The 18,268-nt window shown below is 36.9% G+C and overlaps 1 protein-coding gene across 1 annotated transcript in view; it reads left to right on the top strand.

Annotated features, from left to right (window-relative positions):
* The window catches only part of SHC3 (SHC adaptor protein 3), a 172,268-nt gene that overhangs the window by 120,262 nt on the left and 33,738 nt on the right, over positions 1-18,268 (top strand). Inside the window, exons 7-9 of the mRNA XM_036742329.1 lie at positions 8,414-8,540; positions 12,391-12,541; positions 14,466-14,553. Coding sequence (XP_036598224.1) covers positions 8,414-8,540; positions 12,391-12,541; positions 14,466-14,553 — 366 coding nt within the window. The remainder of the gene's footprint in view (positions 1-8,413; positions 8,541-12,390; positions 12,542-14,465; positions 14,554-18,268) is intronic.

The following is an 18,268-nucleotide window of genomic DNA, read 5'->3' as shown; positions in this document are numbered from 1 at the left end:
TTGAGACACTTGTTAATTGTTTCAATTAGTTTTTTAGTTGATTCCCTAAGTATACCATCTGATCACCTGCAAAGAATGATAGTTTTGTTTCCTCATTGCCTATTCTAATTCCTTCAATTCCTTTTTCTTGTTTTATTGCATACCTACCACTTCTAGTAAAACACTGCATAATAATTGTGATAATCGATATTCTTGCTTCACCCCACATCTTACTGGGAAGGTTTCTAGCTTATACCCAATACAAATAATGATTGCTGATGCATTTAGATAGATAGTATTTATAATTTTAAGAAAAGTTCCATTTATTCCTATGCTTTCTTGTGCTTTTTAAAATAGGAATTAGTGTTGTATTTTATCAAAAGCTTTTTCTGCATCTATTGATAAAATCATATGATTTTTTTTGTTATTGATATGGTCAATTATGCTTATAGTTTTCCAAATATTGAACCAACCTTGCATTCCTGATATAAACACCATCAGGTTGTAATATTGATCTTTATGATATATTGCTATAATCTCCTTGCTAATATTTTATATAAAATTTTTGCATCAATATTCACTAGGGAAATTGACCTATAATTTTCTTCCTCTGTTTTTGCTCTTCCTGGTTTAGATATTAGAACTATATTTGTGTCATTAAAAGAATTTGATTGGACTCCTTCTTTGCCTATTTTTTTCCAAATAGTTTATATATTATCATATAGTTATATTAAATAAAATGCAGAATAATCATAATTTTTCAGAGCTCAAGTTAGTAAAACTCTTAACATTTAGACAGAGATTTTACTCTCTGCCTTAAGTTAAATTTATATTTATCTCTAACTAGCCCTGGCTTACTTATGATCAAAGAAAAATTTGTGTTTCCAGAAATGTTTAGGTAAGAAAAAACAGAACAGAGTGTGTTATAGTGTCTATTGTCACTAAGAGAAGGAATAGACCTTTCTTTGGAGAAAGAGTAGATCTTTGCTTCTAACTTCCCTCATTCCTTGAAGAAGTGGGTAAAACTGGTGGCTTCTATAAGATTCTTTTGTTTTCAGTCCAACTTCTTTTCCCCATTTTCCTGTTGCCTCTGTGCTATTTATTCTTTCTAGCTCAGCTCATTAACTTCTTCCTGGGGCCACCAAGGCTTACTTCATTGCAGCTGCCCACTTCTTCGCTATTGAAATACATACTACTCTCTTTCAGTTTACCAGATACTTGAATTCCTGCTGTTTTTTTGTCCAAAATCAACAGGGCATGACCAATCTCCTCAACCAACTCGAAAACATTTCCTGTGTGACTTCATTTCACTTCATCCAATGGCTTTCTAGGTCTTTTTGTACTTAATCTAAAGCCTGTCATTGAATGATTGATTCAAAGGAGATATTTACGCCTCATTCACATCTCCAATCAATTGATTGACCGTTCTTACCTTACAAAAGTATAAAGGCTAGCCTCTTGTCACTTTCATCAAGTGGAGTGGAGTAAGTGTCCTCTACATCTCTACCTTCCATATCTAATTTCTTAGTCTTCTTCCTCAAATTTCCAGTCAAAACAACAAAAACAATAAACCCAAAACTTTTTTTTTGCCATGGTTTCAAAATGTTAGAAACTGTACATTTCTAACCTAGGTATGAGCCATCGGTATCTATTATCTACTCAGGATCACTGAATTCTAGAGTTGTTGAGGACCTCAACATCCATCTAGTTCAACTCCAAAACCAAACAATCCCCACTTCAACATATCTTTGTTGGTAAGAAAAATGGGCTCTTAGCACTCAGTTCAACCAAGTGCCCTTGAAGAGTTTGGCTTTTGTTTCCTTTGATTAATTCAGTGTATTTCATTGAGTCTTACTAGGTGCTAAGCCCCAGGCCCAAACCCCTATTAGGTGCAAAGCCTATGTGAGTATGAAGCTCCCAGGGTACTAAGGGGAGGTGCTAACTCAAGAGCCAATCATAGGAGCCTAAGTTCTGGTCATTCAGATGACATTTGATGACGTCTGAAATGGTATAAGAAGAGAAGACAGAGCTATTTGCTCAGGGTTCTGACTGTTGGTGATGCGCTGATGCTGAGACTCCAGGCAGCTGTAGCTAAGAGCCCTCCAGCTCATAACCTGGATGTTGGGGCTTTGTTAAACTTTGGTAACTATGTGTTGGGATTTGAATCAGACAAGGTCTGTCTGTCGATGTTTGTAATTTGTTTGTTTTTGCTCTGAAGTTCAGGGAGCTGGCTTTTTTCCCCTGAACTAAGTGAGTGGTATTTGTATGCTGAATTAAAGTAAGCTTATCAACCCCTTAACGTTGCTTTCCTTACTAAAGCAGATCAAAAGAACCTGGGCTTTTGCAGCGTGCTGGTAGCGTGGTTGTTGTTGGGCTTGTGTTGGTCTTTCACCCCCACAACAGCTGCTAGCTGGATTGTTGCGACAATATCTGAAAAGTAGTCATGTAGTCTCTGATTAAAGACCTTCAAAGAGAGCAAACCCACAACTTTCTAGGCCATTCAACTTTTGGATAACTCTAATTAGAAAGTTTTTTTTTAAATGTCATCAAGTTTAAATTTACTTCTTTGTCTCTTCTATCTGTTGCTCCTGGTTCTACCTTATGGGACCAAACAGAAAGTCTTCCTTCACACGGTAGCCTTTCAAATACTAGAATACAACTATACTGTTTCCCCTGAGTCTTCTCTTCTCCAAACTAGACATGTTTTTTTCCTTCCATTTATCCATATATGTCCTGGACCTGAACTCTAAGGTCTTTTACTATTCTAGTTGACTTTCTCTGGATACTCTAGCTTATCAATGTCCTTTTCCTACCCTATGGTGCCCAGAACTGAATTCAGTACTCCAGATGAGGTTAGACGAGAGTAGAGTACAGTGAGACTACCATCTCCCTATTCTTAGAAACTTTGCCCTTCTTAATGCAGCTCATTGGCTGCTGCATTACCCTGCTTTTTCATATTGAACACTTGTGATCTACTAAGGCTCCCAGATCTTTTTTAAGAACAACTTCCGTCAAACCCTGCCTTCCTCATGTCAGACTTTTGAAGTTGATTTTTTGGTACCCAAGTGTAAGACTTTGTGATTTAAGTTCCTACCCTTGTGATTATTGTGTATATGCATGTTTTTAAATAAAGACATTGGGAGACTGTCACCTTCTCCCTCACCTTTAGTCCTTTTCATGATATCTATTATTGAATTTCCCAGTCCATTTAGTGAGGAGGCAACAATTTTCTTTATCATTTTATTCTTTTTGATATACTTAAAGCATGATGTCTATCTTCCTTTTTGCCTTTTGCAAGTTTTATCACATTGTTTCCTTTACTTCCTTGTCTTAATTGTAAGCATCACCATCATCAGAAACACAGACTTTATGTAGATATGATTTATGGGGAGACTTTCTAATGTTCTTTCTCTTTTTTTAACCTACTTAATTTTATTTATTTTTAAATATAATTTTATTTTCAATTCCAAATTTTCTTTCTTCCATTTCCATTTCCCCTACCTATTAAAAAATAAAGTCCATTACACATATGTAAAGACATGCAACACACTTCCACATTAACTATATTCCAAAAAAAATCAAGAAAAAAGGAAGAAATAGAAGAAAATAAGTTTCAATCTCCACTCTGAGTCCACAAAATACTCTTTCTGGAGGTGGATAGCATATTTCTTCATGAGTCTTTTGGAATTGTAGTTGGTCACTGCTGATAAGAGTTACCAAGTCTTTTGAAGTTGGTTATCTTTACAATATTGTGATTACTGTATGAACTGCGCTCTTGGTTCTGCTCACTTTCCTTTCCATCAGTTCATACAAATCTTCCCAGATTTTTCTGAAACCCTCTCCTTTACCATTTCTTACAGCACTACAATATTCTATCACATTCATATACCATTATGAGCATCCTTTCAGTTTTCAATTCTTTACTACCACAAAACAGTTTTTATCAGTATTTTTTGTACATTTAGGCCTTTTCCCTCTTTCTTTGACATATTTGGGGTATAAACCTAATAGTGGTATTGCTGTATCAAAGGGTATTCTGTATTCTTCATATTTAATAGCTTTTTGGGTATATTTACAAATTGTTTTCCAGAATGGTTGGACTAGTTCACAGCTCTACAAATAGTGTCCTAATGCACCTATTTTTTCCCATCGCCTCCAATAACTGTTGTTTTCCTTTTTTATCATCTTAGCCAATCTTATGGGCATGAGGTGGTACCCTGGAGTTGTTTTAATGTGCATCCCTCTTAGTGATTTTTAACCCTGATGTTCTTTAACTGTTCTGTTTTGCATAAATTAGTTGTGACCTCTTTAGGGATATTTCCAATTGTGTCAGTCATCATATCTGTCTAAGCTCTGTGTGTGTGTTTGTATTTTTGTTGTTGTCATTTGTTTACCGGCTTTTGAAGAGCTTACCTCTTTGTAGATCTGGCTGGCAAAATCTTATAACCCACAATCTGACTTGCATATCAATGACAATTGAAAGAGTGAGTACTTCCTAGCTTTGTCCCTGAGGTGACCGCCCCCTCAATCTCTGAACCTGATTCTGTTGTCTTATAGACATGCGGTGTTTATCTTCTTGGTCCTCCACCTCCATTGTTCCTGCTAGGGAGCAAAATAAATGGAACACTGGGCATGGAGTTAGGAAGCCCTGAGTTGAAGCTGTGTGACCCTAAACAAGTAATTTAACCTCTGTCTGCCTCAGTTTCCTTAACTGTAAATTGGGAATAATAATAGTACTTACCTTCCAGGGTTATTGAGTGGATCAAATGAGATAATATTTATATAGTGCTTAGCACAGTGCCTGGCACATAGTAGACAATAAATATTTATTTCCTTCCTTTCTCTCCTAGAACCACTGCTCCCCTCCCTTCTTTCCTGGGGATGAGGGCCATTACTCTGTGTAGGACAGCAATTGTATTTAAGGTGGGACCACCCTCTGTACTACTGCCACCCACCACACCCCTCAACTGAATTTGTTATTGATACAGTTTCAATTATTAATTCTTCTGATCTAGTGGTAAGAATATTACCAGTGGATAGAAGTATCTTTGCTAAACTATCTATATAGTGAATGTTCCCCATATTCTACAGTTATCTCTCCTGCTTAGCCCATATAAAGCTTTCTTTGAGATCCTCTCTCAGTGCAGAATTATATTACTTAAATCCTGCCATAGCTAATATACAAACAGGAGCCAAAAGTCTTGGTTATCAGACCGTAGCCCTTGACTCCTATTTCCATTCTCACATTCATACAACTACAGAATTTAGAGCTGAAAGGGGCCTTAGAGAACATCTCTAACCTTTTAACTTTACACATTACATTAATATTCCTAAATCTCTGTCTGTGCAAGTCATGTAGCCTCACATCTTAGTAAGCAATATATACCATCTAGTACATGATTTGAATTTACCAAAGATTGCTGCTGGATGTATGTCAAATGATAAATAGTTTACTAATAAATGTCCCCGAGTCTTCTCTAGTCTCATCCATTGTTCTCATACCTGAAAATATGACCTGAATATCAAAGGATTGAAGACAATAATGTGATTCAAATATTATCTTTGAGATAATTTTCCTGGTAAACTCCTTTCCCCCTCCTATGTACAGTACTAATTTTGATTTCAAAGGGAGCATAAGCCTTAGAGAGGGAGTTATGTCCTGGGAGAATAAAACCTAATAATATGAACTGCTGGATACCTTATGAGACTCTAACTTGTGCACAGTATGGTGCACAGCGAACCATAGGTATTTAATTATCATTAGATGACAAGTACCTAGGTGATGTCTTTTATTATGGAAATAGTTTATTTCAAATTGTACCTTTCCAAGAAGGCAAAGAATCAGCCTGTGTAGGAGAAGTTAATGATTTCTTTGTATTTTTCCTCCTCTTTTCAGTTTTCATATTTTAACAAGGTTACCTTTCACGTCTCTGTTTCTATGCCTAGTATAGTTCTGTCGGTTGCCAAGGGAACCATTACAAGGGCTGTACATTCTGCATTACAAGTCTCTTGGAAGGTGACAAAGGGGAAGGAAAGAAAGACATCCTTCAACATAAATACATGGAGAACTATTCGAAAAATAAACAGCTTGTTATGAGATAAAAATGTTCCACTTTCTATTTGTAAGGGGGTCTCTTTAAGCATAATACCGAAAGGTACTTTGTATTTATCTCCTATAGAGATGAGCTTTCTGGAAACTAGGACCCTTCCTGTTGGAGTCCCTATAGCAAAATTTCTGCAAGGATCTTTTCTCCTTCTTCTAACCTTAGCTAAATACTCTCTTTCTTTAAAAGGCTCATTGTATTTCACAGCCATTTGCATTCCCAGCCTTTGTATGAAGCACAGAGTGTCCTCAATTGACAAATTGGAAAATAAAATGATATAGTAGAGTGGTTCAGGCTCACCCAATGTCACTTAGCAAGTCAAAGAATGAGCTATGGCCTGGGCTCAGATGGTCAGATACTCCAAACTACACTCTAATTATTGAAATGTTACCTTTCTATTTTAATATCCAGTCCCTAAATAAATCAACCTGAAGCTCAAATATCATACTCTTAGACAGGAGTTACTGATTTATGTGCTCACGTAGCTCCTACTCTTCAAAGGCAAGACTAGAGCCCAAGGTCTTCATGACTCTAAGGCTGGCTCTCTATCCACTTTGTCACGCTGTCTTTTACCTCATGGTTATGGTTAAATGGTCATCTCTTAATATAGCACTTAATATGAAGAAGAAAAAAGTTATTAAGAATTTTTAAAAATTCCTTAAGGGGGTATTAACTAAATCTTTTTGGAAATAGGAATTTATATATTTTAAAATATGAAATAATTAAAAATGACAATTAGAATTTGGGTATTTCTGAATTTATTTCAAAACTTAGATGTCACAGTGTTTAAAATGATGTTACTTATAGAAATTCATGTTTACAACCTTTGTTATGAGTTATTTGTGACTATTGGTTTTTCCTACAGTGACTTTTTTTCAGATAGAAACTCACAGAATAAATTTTGGGAGTCTAAAGCATACAGAATTATTGCTGAAAAGCTCTGAATTCCATTTTTCTGAAACTAGTCACTAAACCTATTCCTGTTGCCCATTTTGTAGCTTCCCCTTAATAAAAAGTTAAAAGTTAATGGCCTACTGGTGAGATTTTGTTATTGCTTTTAGGGCAAAGTGTTTTATAAGAACATTATATATTGCTTGTATGCTTTACTTTTGGTTACAATTTATATGACTTATTCAGGATTCCTGCTTCTTCTGTTCCCTCCTACTGACTAATCTTTGGCCCTTTTTGATGATTATTAGCTTTTTCATGAGAGAGTGTGGGAAGAGAATAGAATTGCCAACAGTTCAATTATGAGACCAGGATGACTACTATCTTTTCACATCATTATTTGGTACTCTTACCTAGGCGTGTAGAACATATGGACCTGGACATGGAGTCATTAACACCTGAATTCAGATCCAGCCTCAGTCACTTACTAGCTGTGTGACCCTAGCAAAGTCATTCAATCTCATCTGCCTCAGTTTCTTCAGTTCTGAAATAGGAATCATAATAGTATCCATCTCTCAGGGCTGTTGTGAGGATCATATAAGATAATATTGTAAAAGTCTTAGGACAGTGCCTGGCACATAGTAGGCACTTGATAAATCCTTTGTTTCGTTCCCTCCTTCTTACTGACGAGTTGTTTTAATATTGGTTTCACAGAAAATTCACAGATATTTTCTGTCTACCTCTGTATTGGGGGGCTCTAGGGATATTAGTGGCCCATTAGGGGACTTTTTGGTGATGAGTCATACAAAGCTGGAAGAGCTAGGCATGCAAGAACTCTCAGTTGTCCACAGGCAGGAGTTTACTTGGTTGTTGATATTTTCATTTTGATAACCCTGAAAACTGGAAATGGAAGTAAAACCTATGAGTCAGTGTAGTATAAATAATTACTGTGTTATTAAATGAATAAATAAACAAACATAAACATGGTAAGTTTTGTGGAACCTCGAGCATTTATGTTTCTATATGCGCAAATCAGCTATATCATTTTTCACTTAATTTGGAACCACTTTAACAGCTAAATTAGGCAAAGCTAAGTACTCTCATCCCCCTGCCAAGGGTCTAAAAGGCAAAACTGTATTTATTTGCTTTTGTTGTTGTGATACAGTCTAAAATGCAAGAAACTGGTTAAGTGAAGGGTGCTGGTTATTTTTCAAGAATTTCTTACTATTAACACACTTACCTCTAGGGATTTTTATGAGGCTGTCATGTGACAGAATGAATACAGTAAAATAGTTTGAAAATATTAAGAAAAGTAAAAGGTTCTTGAAACCACTTGACTTTGGAATAGCTTTTGCTTTTAGGAAGTTTTATTTGTGGTAAAGCGTGGATAGTATAAACAAAGCCTTCTGCATGGACAGCTTTATCTTCCTTGCTTCCATTAGCCTGCCACATACTGGAATGCTCTGATGGCCTGGCTCGAGATGTTATCAGCACTATAGGTCAAGCTTTTGAGCTTCGATTCAAGCAGTATTTACAATGTCCTTCAAAGATACCTGCTCTTCATGACTGGTAAGTAAAAGCACAAGATGCTTTGTTACTAATGTTCTCAAGAATGTACACAAGGGGAGAGCAATTTTCTAGTACTAGTTTTGAATTGAGGATGGCTGGTTAACAGAATCAACTGGAATATAATATGATAATGGCATAAGGAGAGAAACGTATGGAGCCCAACATATGAATAATACTTTCAATATTTGGAAAAACCATTTTCCTGGAAACTACAGTAACAGTGACCAAAGTTACATTAAAAACTATTTCATTGTGATTATTTTTCTTCCTGGAATGGACCGTGCAACTATGACATGTTTCCAAGCATCATCTCTCACCCAGATTCATGTCACTTCTCACTGCAACAGTCTTATCAGCATCATTGAAAAGTAATTTTTCAAAAAACCCCTCTTCGTAAGAAGCCTGGTGCTAGCTACTCTGTGAAATTACTAATCTGACAGTTTGTGCCTTCTGGAAGTTTATAATCCAAAACAATGCTATCATCTGTGTTTTAATCCTCTTTCACCTTAAGTAAGTCCCATTTGAGCTGAAGATTATCTAATAGCTTAAATTAATTGTCCTTCCTTATATCATAAGAAGATAAGATGAAACAAGAAATGTCATATTGGGCCAGTTGGTGTGAAGGTTCTTCTGGTTTAATGCCCTGCCTGTGATAGAGACATCATTGCCTACTGGTTAGGGTATGAAGTGAGGAAGGCCTGAGTTCAATCCCAGCTCAGAAACATGTCTCTTCACCTCTCGGTGCCTCATCTTCCTTATCTATAAAGCAGAAGGTTTGGACTCGATGTCCTCCAAGGTCCCTTTCAGCTATGACCTGAGGAACTTGTGAATGTGTTGTAGTGGAGCATGGCTGCAACCCACAATGCAAAACTCGAAAGATTAAAGGTAGTCTGCCTTGCAACGTTTCTATCTTCCCTTAAGAACCTATTACATATGTGTCATCTGTGAGTCTCTCTAAGCTTTCTTGAACAATTTAAGGATATTTTTAGCCTGTACTATCTCTTTGTTCCATTAGTTTATTTTCTGCTCTCCAAAACGTGACTTCTTTCTACTTGTCTGAAATTCACATAGTGGTAGCTAGTTCTAATGTTTTATTTTTGTAATTGATAAAGAAGTCAAGGTACTGGTATTAGTATAGTTTACAGGTATCTTATATTCATACTCCTTTTTAGCTTTCATCTTTCTTGAATAGTCCTATTTTTGTTTTTCTTTCTTCAAAAGTAATATCAAGACGTGCACTTGCATGCAGGAGCTTATAAGTGGTACTCTTATCCCTAGGTTTCCAGAATAAATATTTTCTACCATACACAGTGTCTGATTTCAATGATTTCTTCATGGCAATGTTTTCTTAATAGATTTCACTTTTTGTTAAAGAAAAATTCAACTACATATTGGAATGGAAACAAATTTTAGATTTCCTAAATTGAAGAGGTGGCACGATATAATGAAAAGGACACATGGTAGAGAATCAAGAGATCTGGTTTCTAGTTTTGGCCTTGCCATTGATTGGCTGTGAAATTTTAGGTCCCTGCAAAATTAAAAGTTTGAACTATCTGATACCCTAGGTCTCTGACAGCTCTCAAATTCTGACTGCCTAAGACACCAACAGGCTCACAAAGATACATGCTAATTTTCGGCCACTTTATGTGAAATGCATGGAAAGAACTGAGAGTTTGGTAAAGCAGCAAGAAGAGGAGGAGGAGAACTTCGTTCTTTCGTCAGTTGTTTCACATTTTAAATCTGGTTCTCTAATGAATCCTTAAATATAGATTCTTAGAGTAACTCAGACAAACCAAGGCTTTACTGTTTAGGGCATTATTATTTAATGGTGTTTGGATGGGCCAGAAGATGTCAGGTCATTGATTTTTAGGTAATCTGTTCTTGATAAGGATAGAGAATTCCAGTTCCCAAAGCTTGGAGGAACATATTCTAAAAGTCACCACAGTAAATATTACTAACAGGTTTGCTACCAGGCAGAAGTGGAAATGCTGAATGCTAACGGTACGGCCTACCATATCATCATCTTCCCCTTAGATGGTTTGTGGTCAATCAGAACAGAGGTACCTTGAATCTCAAAATGGTTAAAAACCATACAGTGTTAGTCAGCTGTTGTGGGACAGTATCATGAATATTTAGAAAACAAAAAGAAAATAATTTTAAGTTGCTGAAACTCCATCAAGGTGGCCTTGGTACTGTGGCATTTAATAGTACTCTCCTTGGTTCACAAATGTAGCCTTTAAAAATGTTAATATCCCAGTTATCCCATCCTTCTTCACTTATCTTTCATATAATCTTTTCTCTTTATCAATTTCTCAGTTCTATTCTCTTTGATCACAGTTGAACTGTCATACACATAACTTTTTGTCATGAACTTCATGTCATTTACTTATTCTCCCTTAAATATCTTTTCTTCTCCTTCACATTTCATATACACTCCTTTGCTTTACCAGTCACCACCCCTCTTTTTAATCTTACAATGTTTATAGGCATACTCAAATATTTAGACCTTGGCTATAGACATGCACACAACACCATATTCCTATTCATACACTCAAACACCACAGCAAACTTTGTTTCATAGAAGAGGTAATGGGGAAAAATTGCTTTCATTGGGCCTGTGTGAAAAGATGAAGCTCATCATTTGAGATATGAGACACATGAAGGGGAGAGGAGCTGCACAGAGAGGTGGATTCACTTGGAGAGGTAACCTGTTCATTTCTGAGGTACCTCCAAAGATTACATCCCCAGGAAAATAGAAACTATGTGGCTCAAGAGAGAAAAGGATCACATAGAGGGAGATGGTAGGAATTAGAGGTAGTGGTAGAGTTGTAAGGGGTTCCTGGGCTAAACCAAGACCCTTGAGAACTAGATTTAGGAACAGTAGAATTGATTTTCTTTTCAAGCCCTTTACTGGTAGATATTTTTAAAACTTTTTTTAATAAGAGATAGCTCTCTGAGAGGGGAATATATTGGGAAATGAAGATGATATGAAAACAAAAGCTATTACTAAAAAAAGTAAAATGCATATAATGTGGGAAAAAGTGATGTTCTCTGTGCGAAGCCATTTAATCAGATTTTTCATACAGCTCAAATACCAGTCACTCAACTAAGGCTTTTCTGATTCCTCCAACTACTAGAGCCCTTCCTCCTCAACCACCATACACTTAATTATCTTTTATTTATTTTATATTTATTCTGCATTTACTTATATGTTTATATGTTATCTCTCCCAATGGAATGTAAGATCCTTGAGAGTAAGGACTATTTCATTTTCTTAATCGTTTTATCTCTAGTGCTTAGCACAGTGACTTACACATAGTAAGCCCTTAACAAATACTTATTTTCTGATGATCGATTGATGCACTGATATACATTGTGAAGAGCTATGATACCAAAGGGTTGAAAAAAGAATGTGTGTATGCACGCGTGCACGCACACACACACACACACACACACAGTCTTTTTAAACAGATTTTTTTCCTTATCTTCTATAGCAGCAAGTGCAGATGCAAAGCGGATGTACAGTTTCAGCTTGAGTCAGGATCATGCATTTTAGGAGTGGCCTAAGAGAGATAGAGAATATGGATGAGTGTGTAGGGTAGAGTACACCACTATGCACTGTGTTATCAGTATAGAACAAGAAGAAAACCTGAAAGTTGAATTTTTCTGAGCCCAACTCATGGCAGATGTTTTAGAAGGGAAGTGGTCAGCAATATGGGGTGAGATGGATGTAGATTATGTGGGTGATGAAACTATTTTGTTAGTGGCATGAATAATATTCATTAGCCTAGTTGATTGCTTTGCAAGCATATATTCCTTACTGAAGTCAATGTCAAACCTATCCTTACAGCAGGCAAAGTCTGGATGAGCCATGGATGGAGGAAGAGGGAGAAAGAGCAGAACATCCATATTACAACAGCATTCCCAACAAAGTGCCCCAAACAGCGGAGTTTCTTGATGTTAGATCAAAGACCAGAGTTTGTACTGTTGACACAAGCAAGGTATGTCAGAGTATTTCTTTTTCCTTTGGTGAGGGGTCAGCAGGCTAAAGGATGCATTTCATATGAGACATTTTGACTTAAACTGTATTCTCTTAGCAGCTCATCTCACTAACTTCTTTTATTGGGTAGTTTTGTGCTAGGTTAAGTATAAAAACATTTTGGTTCCAGACAATCTGAATCTGTAGACTTGAATAAAAAAATGAAAATTAGTAGCGTGTTCAACACAAATTGCATTAGTACTGCAATCATTTTATGCTGCTCTTCTGTTGCAACAATCTGGCTAGCAGCAGCTGTGGGGGTGAAAGACCAACAGAAGCCCAACAACAAGAACGCTGCCAGCACAGGTTCTTTTGATCTGCTTTACTAAGGAAAGCAACGTTAAGGGGTTAACAATCTTATTTCAATCCAACATATAAATATCATTCACTTAGTTCAGGGGAAAAAGCCAGCACCCTGAACTTCAGAGCAAATACAGACAAATTATAAACATACATTATAGGCAGGCCAAATACAATTCATAGTTACCAAGAAACCAACATCTGAGTTCAGGGTCTGGGGAGCTTATAACAATGGCTGGCCCAGAGTCACATGCCACTCCTCCTGTGGCTCAGAGCCCCAAGGGAGAACACCAACCTCTGGGTTTATGTATCTTGTTCAGGGTCAAAGGTGAGTCACACATGCAACTCACCCATGTGACCTAAAAGCATCACAAAAATGCGACTTAAACCCATGTGGTCTAAAAGCCTCTGATGCCACAAACATGTCACTCAAATCCATGTAAATTAGGCTTTCCCTTGAGGCAAGGAAGTCATCAAGGACTCCTAATTTAATCAAGGAAACAAAGGCCAAACTCTTCAAGGGCAATTGATTGAATAAGTGCTAAAAGCCCTCCTTAATTGCCAATACACCTTCTCATGCCAAATTTCCAAAATTTTCATTTGGGATTGCAGGTTCTCTGTTCAGTAATAGAATACAAGTTGAACATACAAATATACTCTTCTATTTTCCTTTGTTTAGTGCCCCATATGGTTAGTATATGGATTTGATATTTGAAAATCTCAGTTTCAATCCCATTTCCCCCTTCAATTAATTATATGCTTTTTTTTAACCAGTGAATGAAATGAGGGTGGGGAAGGAGAATGTTTTAGCCTAAGATGATTTCTTCCTTGGCTATGCTCCACTGTGATGCCCGCAGTTTAGAACTGATCACAGTTACCAACATATCACTCTGGTGTTGATGCAGAGAAGAAAAGAAAGAATAGAGGGTAGATAAAAGGAAGAGGAACTTTTGGGACCATTAAGAATGGTAAATCATATGTAGTTCTCAGGAAAGGTAAAATCCTGGGATGGCTCAGCCATCTTGATCTCATTCCTGAACTCCCTCAGTAAAGAACTTAGCATTTTAATGTTTTGATACCACTTTTTATAACAAGAAAATGTGTTGTATCCTTGAAATCAGAAATGTGTGAAGTAAAATTAGAATGCTGAATTACAAGGGACATTTCAGTAAAAGCATATCCTTATGTATTCAGAACTAACAGTGGTGGGATCAATGTGTTGAGTAATACAGCTGCATCGGGAAGAGCACATTTTATTGTCACACTTGGTAAAGGATTATGGGAGTTAATGAAGATGAGTGGGGTACAGTTTTCATGAAGTTCAAAAGCAGTCCTTACACCTGCACAAACATTCTTCAAAGAACCTGAAATCTTAATGCTACCCTGGAGCCATGAAGAGAAAATTGGGTGTAAATATGGCATCAATCTGTCACAACCTCAAGGCCACCGCTACTGTTATTATAGCTTTTAACAATAGCAAAACTTGAAGAGGATGATACTATTTCTTTGTGTGTGTGTGTGTGTGTGTGTGTGTGTGTGTGTGTGTGTGTGTGTATGTATGTACATGTATATATGTCTGTCCATAGACTGCAGGAAGAGAGCAAACTTACTACCAGGGACGGCACTTAGGAGGCAAATTCAGTGATGATTGGCATCATGCACCTATTCATCAAGGTAAGTGGCTTTCTTCCAGGAATCCAACATTTAATAATAGCTAACGTAGTACTTACTATGAGCCAGGCACTGTGCTAAGCACTTTATAATTATTATCCCATTTGATTCTCACAACAGCCCTGGGGGGTGGGTGCTATTATTATCTTCATTTTACAGATGGGGAAACTGAGGCAAATAAAATTTTTTTTTTTAAAGCAACTTGCCTAGGGCCACATAGCTAGCAGAGGCCAGATTTAAACTCAGGTCTTTCTGACTCCAGGCTGGGTGCTGTGCCTGCTAGCTAGCCACCTTTGAGTTAAAGGACACAAAAATCTTTCACCAAAACAGAGTAATTACAGTTGTCCAATCTTTGGTCATTACTATGATTTTTGTGAGATTTTGTGAAAGTGGAAGATTTCTCCATAGGTACCTCATTTGCTATTGGTCAGGTCTAGTCAACAAGCATTTATTAGGTGCCTACTATGTACTAAGCACTACAAAGAAATGCAAAAAACCAGTCCCTACTCTCAAGGTGTTCATGGTCTAAGAGAAGAGATAAAATGTAAACAACTATTGGTGATATCATCTTGGTGTTAATGGCTTCCTTCCTCTTCCCCCCACCCCCGGCCACCATTTTGTTGAGCTATGCTAATTTCAATCTTGGAGTTAGAAAAAAGAACACTTGTCCATGTTGTTGACTAAGTTAGACAGACTGAAGAAACTCTACAACAAGAGAGACAATTTGGACAGGAGATTCATTAGGATGGACCATGCAATGCGCTGCTGAGACTACTATCTAAGGAGAAAATGTAGTTGAGTAAGTTAGATATCTGTCCACTCCAAGTTTTTGTTTTCTAATAAGGGAACCCTTAAAAATGGGTTTGTATCTTTGTAAGTGTGTATGTATAGAAAAATAGGGAAGCTACCGTATTCATCATTGTTGTTTTGGACTATTTAATACAACTAGACAGTGTAAGGTTGGAATATTGTTGTGGTGTAGGAAATGATGGACTTAGAAAAATATGGAAAGGCTTGGACTTTTAAACAAATAGGTTACCACTCTCAGAGAAACAGAAGACAAGTAAGTATTTTACAGTCTTACATAGATGCATATGAATGTATATGTCTATATATGAGTGTAAATATAGATATCTAAGTATATGTATGTGTAAGTATATATATGTATGGGTATATGTATGTACATATGTATATCTTTTTGTGCATATGTCTATATATGCGTGTATGTATATATATGCATATGTGTATGCATATCTATATATAAATATATCTGTGCTTAATTATAGCTTCGGGGGGGGCGGGGCAGGAATGTGGGAAAAAGAACAAGGTGGAAAGTGCACAGCAGAGGACCAAAGAAAACTTACAAGGAAGCAAAGAAAAGATAGACTGCTCTCAACATAATGAGTTTATTACATAGGCTTTTTTATTATATAGGCTTTCTTGAAATGGGAATTTATTGCTATATTTTGAATCCTCCCTTACATTATGCTGTACATATGGCAATGCTTTTTATTTTGTATTATTTTAATTTTAGTATTTAAGTTTGTTTCTTTTTTTCTTTTCTTATTTTGTGTTTAAGTTTAAAATAAAATTTCAAAAAATGTATATGTGTTACTAGCTTGCTCAGCTGGGCTAGTTTCTTGCAGATCAGGGTGCCTTAGCAGCTGGGTCAATATACTGCTGGACTGGGTCAAACAGGTCCCTCTTCACCAGATTCAATTATTGTTGCTGTCAGCTCTGGTAGTTTATTCTACTGACTCCAGTTGCCAAAGTGACCTCTGATGGGAACTTTTCAAAGCTCACAAGGTCATACCCTGGTCCATTGCATCTCTGGATTCTCATACACCCTAAGACCAAGAAAGAATAAACATAGAAGAAACAGGCACAATACTCTCAGGGATACGTGGCAGTCTTTCCTTCTGTACCTTCCTTTTCCTGGAGGCTCACAGCAGTTCTTCCTCACTCAGAGACTGCAAGAGAAGCAAGAAATATGGCCTTTTTGATACTTTTGTGCATGAAATCAGTTCTTCTGGCTCAGAACATTCCTCTTGATCATCTTAGATTCAGGGAGGAGAATAAGCAAGGAAAATTGGCCAGTAGCCAGTGGAAAGAAGCATGATTACCCTCTCTAGGCTGCATATGGGAGTATTCACCTTAAAATTCTATCACTTATATATCATAAGAACTAAGGGGGAAAACAAGTCTAATCATGTATACATTGGCTTAAACTAAAGACTTCTGACTTTATTATAGTCATTAGCACCACTTAGTGGATGATATTGTACTTAATTTCCCCAATTATGATAGAACTTCACATTTCTTTCATCTTGAAAAAGCAGGTAGGCTCAGTCATAGTTTAATGTACTGATCCTGAAATTAAGGCGTAGTGTCATTTTTAGAATAAGATGAATATTCCTCACAGTGGAAGTGTTATCAGAACTCTAATCCATCAATTTATTAATTATTGGTCTTTGAAATGGACCATGTGCCTATTTTACATAACACACACACACACACATATGTATATATCTGTATATATAACAAAATGTAACAGCTAATGCCTGAATTTGGGCTAATGTCCCTAAACAGGAAATGTCTTTTAGGAAATTTGTTAATTAGCATCATGTTTATACATTATTGTGAATCAAAATCAATGTTTGTTATACTGATCTATTTAGTTTATTATGTCTATTAATACTTGTCAGCAACAGATTTTACAAGAGGATGAATTATAGCCAATTTTCAGTCAATTTTTAATTCTCAAGGAAATACAAGACTTTCTTTTAAAATAATTTTATTTCAGTTTTTAAATCTGTAAAATGTAGTAATAATGTTTGTCCTACCTACCTGTCTTGGGGGAAAAACAAACCTCACGAATCAGAAGCTTTATTCAGGAACATGTAGCTATAGGGGAATGCAAAAGGAAGAATTCCCTGGAATAGTAGACTTTTTGTACCCTGAGGGAAAACAGTGTTATTTTTGAAACTATATAATGGGCCTTCCTAATAAAATAAGCAAACTTGTTTCTCTCTGTGGACAACCTTGCAAGGAAAACAGGGCTATTTGACCTTGGGATGGAGAAGAAGCAGAGCATGTTGGTTATTTGTAGCTATCTCTGGGAGTATGAGTGTGGGGTGGGGCAAGGTCCCAAATTCTGATGATTAGATGTAACTGTTTTTCCTTCTCTGAAATGGTCACTCATATCAATAGAAGGACATAGGGGCCTCTTTTGCTTGTGTCAGTATTACTAATGTAGCTACTTACACTGTTTAGACCCTGCCTTGACCACAGGAGGGAGGGATTCCCTGTTGTTAAGGCACATGGTTCAGTCCCTGACCCTGGGGAGGACAAGGAGTCCTGTTACTCAAGGCATAGCAGCCACAGGCTCTAATCATAATCTTGGTCAGTGCTCATTGGTCCAAGGGCAAAGTGAGCTCCCTTTTGCTGAGGCATGCCTTTTCATTTGAATCCTGAATTACAGTCCTGTGCCCGTCAGGATAGCAAGTGCAGCCCTGACTGAGTGATTTGGAACAACGGTTCATGAGTTCATAGGAAGAGGTGGTGAAGGAGACCCTACTACTGGAGCGTGGCATGTGATTCAGTGGCCTGACTTTTCCTCTCCCTAGGAAAGATAGACGGTAGCTGCAAAGCTGCCTGTCCTTCTTTGTCCTCAGAGGAACAGTAGTCAGAGCACTTAGTCATAGGTCTGGCCAATGGC

Source organism: Trichosurus vulpecula, chromosome 1 (assembly GCF_011100635.1).
Source record: "Trichosurus vulpecula isolate mTriVul1 chromosome 1, mTriVul1.pri, whole genome shotgun sequence".
In the NCBI taxonomy this organism is placed as follows: Eukaryota; Metazoa; Chordata; class Mammalia; order Diprotodontia; family Phalangeridae; genus Trichosurus; species Trichosurus vulpecula.
Note: the sequence above shows the minus strand (reverse complement) of the source record. Positions and strands in the feature narration are given on the sequence as shown.